General features: G+C 41.5%; 1 protein-coding gene across 2 annotated transcripts; it reads left to right on the plus strand.

Moving 5' to 3' along the window:
- The first annotated feature begins 4,612 nt into the window (after positions 1 to 4,612).
- sgo1 (shugoshin 1) lies at positions 4,613 to 8,805 on the plus strand. Of its 2 annotated transcripts, none has more exons than XM_019264204.2 (10): positions 4,613 to 4,785; positions 4,955 to 5,106; positions 5,234 to 5,442; positions 5,526 to 5,578; positions 5,678 to 5,733; positions 6,047 to 6,922; positions 7,029 to 7,157; positions 7,853 to 8,023; positions 8,313 to 8,433; positions 8,527 to 8,805. In XM_019264204.2, exons 2-10 carry the CDS (start codon positions 4,965 to 4,967, stop codon positions 8,684 to 8,686), a joined length of 1,917 nt encoding a protein of 638 aa, XP_019119749.1. In that variant the 5' UTR covers positions 4,613 to 4,785; positions 4,955 to 4,964; the 3' UTR covers positions 8,687 to 8,805. The 2 variants fall into 2 exon arrangements, with proteins under 2 accessions (XP_019119749.1, XP_010734427.2); XM_010736125.3 differs by having other exon boundaries at positions 4,614 to 4,785; positions 8,244 to 8,433.
- The last annotated feature ends 199 nt before the right edge of the window (positions 8,806 to 9,004 follow it).

Genomic DNA, 9,004 nt, shown 5'->3' on the forward strand with positions numbered 1-9,004 from the left:
AACAGGCAGGGGCGGACTGGCCATCTGTGTGATCGGTACTCCAGGACAGCCGGCGGCCCACCACCAGGGGCGGACTGGCCTACGGGGGTACTGGGAGTTTCCCCGGTGGGTCAGTAGGCTACCTGCTGTAAAGGGTAGACTAATAATCATAGCTGGCTGAAAATCTCAGGACATGTGTAAAGCTCAAGCACGTGGGAGTCTCTTTTCATATTTATTATCTGACAGTACAGCTATCAAGATACAGATGAGAATAGGGCAGAAGTGGTGGAAGAAGAAAGGGCCTAAGAGGCCCATGGTGAAGTGGAAACGGCTCTTCAAAGGCTGGTCCAGGCCTAATTGAAAAAAATTATTTTGTTTTTGCTCTCCAGCCTCAGCTCCCCACTAGACCAGTTTCATACACTCCAGCCATTCTTGTCATTAAAATGATAGGAACCTCAGTCAGTACTAAATGTTTTTTTTTTTTTTAATCTGAAGCAATGTTGTCTTTTCCCTCTATTTTCTCTTCAGAGTACACCAGAATGCCTCATTTATGTGTTAAAAATTCATTTTTTGCCCACAGACCTCCTTACAGTACTTTAGTTCTCAAGTATGGTGTGTTTGAGTGAGTGAATAAAAATTCACTCCTTCATCTCACAGCCACAGAGGTTGCCACAAAGTCACACTAGTCATTTAAAGCCTAAGCCAAAGATTTATTTGTAGAACAAGCACACACATTACAGTCTACATATAGTGTTTATTTACAGGAATCCAACCTGATCGTTAGTAAGTTAGCTAGTTAGTTTTTACCTTAGTATAACTTATCCATGCTGAGAGCTTACAGAGTACTGTACATCTAGTACAAGTCTTGTACATCTAAAGGATGGCACTCTTACATCATAAGACCTATAAAAGCCTCCATTGAGAGCTGTGTTTCTCTGGATCTAGTGCATAGACAAAAGGTAAGTGGGCAGAGGAGACCTGTTACACAAGCACCTCCTCTCTGGGTCAACATACTTTTACAGTTGTGCTGAGAGCAAAGAGTTCAAAGGTCAGACACAGATGTTGATTCCAGTTCTCTACTAAGTTGCAACTGTTGCTCTTACAGCACCAGACAACTTTTTTTTTTATTCCCTGTGAGGTTTTCCAGTCCTGCAGAGACATTGCAGTAGAATGCCATGGAGTAACAGATCAGTAAATGGAGGGGATGTTGGCTGTGTGGTAAATGGCTCAGTGGGGTGTTCAAGAGCATGCTGTAGGCATAATGACCAAGCTACTCCCCACAGTGAGTTGATTGTGTGTCTGGGGCTCAGTGCTGCTGTTGTCTGGGTTTTAAAAGGGATGTGATGGAAAAGGAGTGCTCCTCCAGCTTGGTTTGTTAGCTGTCAGACATTGGTTTTCCTCACACTCATAAAAGGAAAAATGTCATATTAGAGCTCCTCTGCAATATTGAAATAAATTATGGGGGGTTCCAGTCACAGTGGATCAGTTATCTCCTGTAACTATTCTATAAATATGCCAACTTCTTCTAACACTGATTGAAGACTAAACCAGTAGTGTTGAGTTTGCCAAGGTTTAAATACTAGTACATGTTTATGTACTGCCACGAAATTCTCTGCACAATAAACTTTGTAGTAACTACTTAAATTTTGAAAGGTTTTGGACAGGAAAGGACAGGACATTTGTAAGAGTGATTGATTTCTTTGTGTGTTTGATCTGCTGAGTGATGAATGATTTCATTGGTAATGATGTATGTATTAATTGTTGGTTTGTTGGTAGTATAAGGTCTCTTAGTCTCCTGCATCTTTGCTGTCTTTACATAGAAATAAGTCTTGGACTTTACTGTGTCCTTGACACTGAACTCAACTGAACTTAACTACAAACACATGATAAAGATTTAGGTAATTACCTGGTTAGTTATCTGTCCTACAGTTTCTCATCAATCTAAGCTCCATAAAACAAGACATAATCTGGTTTCCTGAGTTGTTTTTCTCTCAAAGGTTGCTGTTAGGCTTGATTATGCAACCTGTTTTATAAATTTATTACCATAAATTGTGAGTATGGCACCAAACGCACATTTTCCATATTAAAAAGTAGGGCTGTGTACTCTTGGCCCCAGCTGAAGCGAGTGCACAGATTAGGGATAATACTTTTCATCTGGTAGAAAAGCAGATGATCTTTTTCATTGGCCAGTCAGCCTGTCTGGACAGTGATGGGTGAGCTAGAGATATGATCAGACAGAGATAAGCAAGTGACTGCTTCATGATATCAGTGCATCATTTCAGGAGATAAATAGAGGTGTACTGTTGTGCTAAAAAGGCACTGTATTCATCAGTGTTGCAGTCATCTGCCATTTATATCTCTACATTTCTCTAGCTGCCACAATGCTCACTCCATTTTTATTTTAATCAGTCTCTCCTGTCTTTTGCCTGTACTTGTGATAATAACTTTCTCTCTCTGCATCTGTCACATGAATAGGCAGTGGTGGCATGAAACGACCACATGATGGATTTTTCCATTAAAGTAAACCGACCTAAAACCTGTGGAGTCTTTCTCTCTATCTGTTTCCCTCTTTCGTTCTTCGTCTGTCTCACTCTTTTTTTTATATTTAAAAAAGCCACTCACACACAAAACACACCACTCACTATTTCCCTGCTGTGAGGCAACAGTTGTAACATTTACTTGCTTTTAGCAAGAATAATACACCTTTTAGGTAAACAGAAGTGATCTTATTATTAAAACAGTGAGTCATTACAGGTCTGTAAGTCTCAGAGCTCTCATGCCTACAACGCTTACTCAGACCCTTAATCCATACTAAAAGAGCACGCCTGTTTAAAAATGGCAACTTATGATGTTAGCTGCAGTTTAGTATAGGTGGAATATTCAACTGTAATAAAATTTTATTAATTTTGTTTGTAATAAAGCTTAACTGCTACATGTTCTTGCATACGCAATATGGAAATAATCCCACCGAGAGTGTACAAAGCGCCAAATGTTTGTAAGAGAAGTCAAACTAAATCAAGAGTTGCCTGTGTGCTTTCCTAAAGGGTTTTGCCCGAAAGAACAGGCCTGTTTCAGAGCTGGGGCACTTGGTTGAAGTCATTTGTTTTCAATGGGTGACACTGACAACACCCAAGCCATACTAAATGCCTTCTGTAGCCCCAATATGCCATTCAGTTGGCTGTCACAGACACCTTTTTTGGATCTTCACTGACAGAAAGTCCAAAATGGATGGATGGTGCATTAGTTCAAGTGCCATGCAGGAAAGGTGTTGAGTTCTTCCCTGCACACTGCCAACTACGACATGCCTGTTTGACTTTGAGTTGGGAAAGTAAATAAGATCGTGAATAAGTATTGAGTGTAATTTAATATTTACAGAACATCTATTGAGAAAAACCTGAGAAGGGTAGGAATGGACACTTATGACAGGCTCTATTTACAAAATATTGAAGAAACTCAATATTATACACACTACATGTCTTCTTCCTTGGAATCTTTCATCTTAAAGGTCCAGTGTGTAGGATTTAGTAGCACTTAGCAGTTAAGTTGTAACCAAACTGCAACCAAATGAATACTGTCCCTTGCCTCACCCTCTTCTTTGAAGCATGTAGGAAAAACTCTGGCTGCAGAATTTACATAAAAGGCAAAAGGCTAGATCAGTGTTTGGTAGGTCTGTTCTGGACTACTGTAGAAAAATGGCAGTTCAACATGGCGGACTCTGTGGAAGAAGATCCGCTCTCATTGTAGATATAAAGGGCTCATTTTAAGACAATGAAAACATAACAATTCTTATATTTAGGTGATTATACAATAATAAAAACATACAAATTAATAATATGTTCCATTCCTGCCGATAGGTACTCCTAAATCTTACACACTGGACCTTTAAACCACCAAGTTTGTACAGTAGCTCAGAACAGAGGTGAAGTGAGGGTTTTACAATCACCACTAGATAGATGCGACTAAATCCTTTACACTGGTCCATTAAGAAAGTTGTATGTATGTATGTCTCATATGTAAAACAAAAACAAATACAAGCTATGAGGCTGGACGCTAGAGCATAGTGTCATAAGACATAGCAGCTCAAATTAAAATGAGCATTCATCTAATAATTGACTTGCAGTCCAAGCATCTGTGTAATCTAATTTGGAAAAGAGCCACAAGAGTTTGAGAACAAAAACCTTAAGGAGTATGAGATTAACACAATTATCAGCTCCATCCACATGCAGCTGAGCACTTATCTTCAGCAGTCAATTATAAATACCCAATTAGACATTTTGGAGGGGTTGAATGAGGCTGACCCTGGATGAGTGTTCATCTCATTTCCATTTTTAAAGACATTTCTTATACATCTACCCCCCAGTGGTGAATGCCCTCTACTTGGCTTTGTTTGTTCCTTACAGACAGACAAGGAAACGGTGAAAAGAGGCTTACTGGGACGCCAAGAATTATAATTAGATATCTGGTGTGCTGTGTGGTGGTCCACTGTTGAGTCTCAAAGGGGAATATGCAGACGAGTAATGAATATAAATCAGTTTTCTCTGCTCTCTGCAGGGACATGTGCTGCATCTTCTTGCTGTACTTTGGCGCCATCTAGCGAGTGAACGGTCAATTTACTCTGTGGAAGTGACGTCATCTCAAAATCCCACCAATCAACGGCCGCGGCTCGAAATTCGAACGTCAACTCTCCGAAAGAGTCGGTACGCTGCTTCAAAATTCATGATTTTTCTGCGTAATTTAAGCAATTTAACGCATTTTGTAGAAGCGATACATCGTCGGAACAGATATCCTGTTGATAAACACATGCTGGTGAGTTTAATTCCACTTTGCCTGCTGAAGGTTGACTTAACGTTACATAGTTAATAGCTCATGCTAACCGTGCTAGCACGTTAGCTGAGTTTTGTTATGGTTTGTTATTATGGTGCGCTGTCGATGAGTTGGACAGCGTAAAAATAAAATCATAACTGTGAAATTAAAGATCCCGAGCCATGGGGAAAGAGCGGGCCCAGAAGAAGTCCTTCCAGCAGAGTCTGGAGGACATAAAGGAGAAAATGAAGGAGAAGAGGAACAAACGTCTAGCTACTGCTTCAGCTCCCAGCAGAGGAAGGTCCGGAAAAAACAAGAGCAGTGGTAAGGAAACAACACAGTTTTTATACTGTTAAAAACTCATTTTCTAATGTAGACTTGTGTATTTGTGACATAACATGGACAGATGTTGTTGTTGAGCAAATAACATCCTTCCCATGTTTTCTTCCAGTGGTTAACTCCACCCACACCATCCTGAAGGGTGTCCAGCTGAACAACAAGACACTGGCCGTGGCCTTGCAAGTTGAAAAGGAAAAAGTGAGGCAGTCCAACGCGGTGATCCTGCAGCTGAAGAGAGAGCAACAGGCCCTGTTCCTTCACCTTCTTCTGCTCAAGAGGAAGCTCAAAGAGCAGGAAGCTCTGGCAGGGAGTCCTTCAGAGGTACAAACAGGAGACCTGTTCGATTGTCGCTTCACTGATCCTGTCTTTGTAAAGGAAACATTTGTGTTTCTGTGTCGCTTTAGACTAAACCTCCAAATGTCATCACTGAACAACAACACCCCGTGGATTCAGCGAGGTAACGTTTCAGAACGAAAATTTATCACATAAGATTTAATGACATCCTTTCTCTCCTGAGCTTTAAGACTGTCTGGATCTATTACCTCTCAATTTACAGAAGGAAGCGGAGGAGCCAGAACCCTGATGAGCCTAATGCCTCACCAATTTGTGCAGGTAAACACACACACACAATTATATTTCAAGACTAAGGATTAGCCATGATTAACTTATTGTCAGGAGGGTATTTGTATACCATTTTGTTAATTAATTTAAATAACTGAGGAGGATTTTGCCAAGAAGTTTTCCTTAGACTGAGCCACAGAACACAAGCTAATTATTTCAAGACGTTTGCACATTATTGCATGGCAGCTGTTGTGTACTGGTCTCACTGTTTCTAAAAATGAATGCATGTGTCCTAAAAACAGTTGTATAGATAATACTTATTAATTATTAAAATTATTACTTAATTTCGTCCTCATCTTCACAGACCCTCAGCCCTCTGAAAAGAATGCCCAACCTGATTGTTGCAAGCACCTGCCATCTACAGTGGGCGTGAGGCGTCGCCATGCAGATAGAAGAAGCAGGAGGAGGTCTGAGCGTGTGCAAGAAAAGAGGACATTGAGTGAGGCGGACCCTGTCACATGCATGGATGCTTTAACAGCAAGCCCTATTTGCAGTGATGACAGAAATCAGCCACAGCAAGAAGCAGAACCAGATTTAGCAGAACCAGATTTGGCAGACCCCGTCGACACTGAGGAGTTTCAGCATTCTACTCCTGAACCTGTCCCACCCAAAAAAAACAACCAGCAGCGGCCCAGCAGGAAACAAGCCCAGCCGCAACAGCCTCCCACCAAACCAGAACCGGCTGCACGGAAACCCGAGAGAGGTCGCAAACCAGAGCGGGCAGCGTTAAAGAAACCTTGGGAGAATCCCAAACCCAGAGCCCGCTCCAAGAGTCGGGACCGGTCAGCCACACGGGCCAAAACAGCACCTCCGTCACAGGGAAATAAGCTCAACACCTCCCTGGGATTTAATGACACGTTTGACTTTGACTGTGAAGAGGCGGTCCACATCACACCATTCAAGGCCAAGGCGGAGGAAAATCTGCCTGCCGCGTCCATCAGCGTAGAGAATTCACAAGGAGGACAGGCCCAAACTGAAGCTTCCGCTGTGCTTTCCAAACACAATGAACCCAGCTCGTCATCGCCTTCTTCTGAATCAGAGGACAGCCTGTATGTCCCTAAGAAGAGCAAACGGAGACAGACTTCATCTGAAAAGACCAAAGTGATCACCACTCGTAGAGGCCGGCCCTCTAAAGTGGTCAAACAGAAAGAAAACCTCCCTCCAAAGAAGGAGATATCTGGTGAGCTTTTAGGTTCAGCACCATTACCTATGTCACGTTTCATGTGTAGTTATTCTCTTTATTAGGTTAAACATTAGAGTTAAAAAATGTTTTCATTGTTTTGTAGTCTTTACAGAGGAGTCATGTCCTAAGGACGTAGAGCCTGAAAAGGAAGAAGTTCATCTTCATCACTCCCTTAACTCTAGCTTCTCAAACAGCCCCGACCCAGCGAGGCTGGAACAGGAAAATCACCAAGGTGAGTAAATGTAGACGAACACGTTGTGCCTTCTTAAATATTATTTATAGTGCTACAGCCGAATGCCACAGGGGAGACTGAAAAGAGCACAATGCTGATATGCATTCATAGTGTATCTGCATTCTGTATTTAGGCTGTAGTCATAAGCAGCTTCATAACAAGGAACACTTTCCCTTGACGATGTGTTGTGATGTTCATTTGAACCAAATATTAAAGTATTTGTTGGATTTGTCAAAGCTACATCATGTTAATTACTAACCATTGTTAAAGAAATTATACAACATAAAAGAAGTGATAAAGTGAAGTGCTTGCCTTCAGTCAATGTGTTTATAGACATCCATCTGTTTGCCAGACGCCAGACAAGAAGCTTTTAGTCTGTCTGTCATATTCCTATTGAGTGCACGAATGGGTTTTTGTCCTCATCAAGTAATAGCATCTTATAAAATAACAAAATACATGACATATAATTAAAACACTATTTGTTTCTGGTAAAAGACTTTTTTCCTGGGTAAAGTTTTCAGCTTCATCCAGACACGTCTTTGTTAAGTGTTAACGTCATAATGAGCTGACTGATTATTTTCTGTAAACAAAAACATCATGGTTAATTGTTTGATGGCTTGATTTTCGTCAGTTTTTGCTGATGGCGGTTTGTCAATTAAAGATGGTTACATGCGGTTGTTTGTTCTGGTTTTCAGAGCCTCACAGAGGGGTTAGTGAGAAGGATTGTTTGCCCCCCGTGAGCCCTCTGGTTGAAGCTGAGATGATGAGAATAGACAACGTCCTGTCCAATTTTGGAGATTCCTCCTGTGAAGCTCCTCCTCTTGTACCCCACCAAACGCCACAGAGAGTCAAGACATGCAAGAAACGTAAGTCTGAAAATAAAATCTCACAAAAAGGCCAGTGCATTGTCACAACATCAGTGAGCACTTGGGAGACTCATCCAGATCACAATTTTCATTGTATCGTCACTTCTCTATGCGTTGGCTTTATTACACTTTGTGTTTTGTTTCTCACTGGTGTACTCGCACATCTCCTGTTTTTTTCTTTTCTTACTCTTGGATCACATCTTCCTTCACCTTTCTACAGGTGGGCTTGGTGTAAGGACAGCGGGGCGGGGCTTGAGTCTGTGTGATGTGACCAATCTGTCCCCCGCAGCCTATCGCAAGTTCTCCTGTGGTGGCTCACGCCCCTCTGATGCCCGTTGCTCCACTCCCGTTCCTACTCGCAAGCGGCGCTGCACCATGGTGGTGGACTACAAGGAACCCACGCTAAATGCGTAAGTCCACATTGATGCCGTAAATGATTTAAGATCACGTTCTGTTGTTTTGAACTGTATGAATGCTCAACATTCACATTCTCATCTTCGTAGGAAACTTCGACGTGGAGACAGGTTCACAGACTTGCAGTTCCTCCGCTCTCCTGTTTTCAAGCAGAAGTCTGACAGGAAGTCTGTGCAGAAATCAAGGGATTCTATAAGCAGCCAGCAGTCATTGGAGAAATACAATGAGTCATTTGTTGGATGTCGCTGAAAGCAGCTACCCTGACTGGCACTGTCCAAATTAATGTGATTTCTTAAGAGTTTTGACAAGTGGACATTTTGTTTTTCACCCTCGAGGTTGTATTTCTTCACGTGAGGAACTGTGATCAGTTTTAAATGTTACTTTTGTGACTTTCTTCACTGCTTATTTTGCAGAGCATTAGTCTGTCTTCATTTTCACTTATCTCGTCATTATATAATGTAGTTACGCCTATTCTTTAAGTCATCATCTTTCTTACTTCTCTATGTTTTTATTATGAGTTCTTGAATTTGAGTACATATTATTATCATCTAATAAATTTCAATGTAT

The sequence above is a fragment of the Larimichthys crocea genome, chromosome XIII (assembly GCF_000972845.2).
Source record: "Larimichthys crocea isolate SSNF chromosome XIII, L_crocea_2.0, whole genome shotgun sequence".
Lineage (NCBI taxonomy): Eukaryota > Metazoa > Chordata > Actinopteri > Sciaenidae > Larimichthys > Larimichthys crocea.

Excerpts from the sequence above, each read along its gene's own strand:
- sgo1 (XM_010736125.3), top strand. The coding sequence starts at position 4,965 with ATGGGGAAAGAGCGGGCCCAGAAGAAGTCCTTCCAGCAGAGTCTGGAG. Across the intron at positions 5,579-5,677 it reads CACCCCGTGGATTCAGCGAG|AAGGAAGCGGAGGAGCCAGA; the intron begins GTAACGTTTCAG and ends CTCAATTTACAG. Across the intron at positions 8,434-8,526 it reads AAGGAACCCACGCTAAATGC|GAAACTTCGACGTGGAGACA; the intron begins GTAAGTCCACAT and ends TCATCTTCGTAG.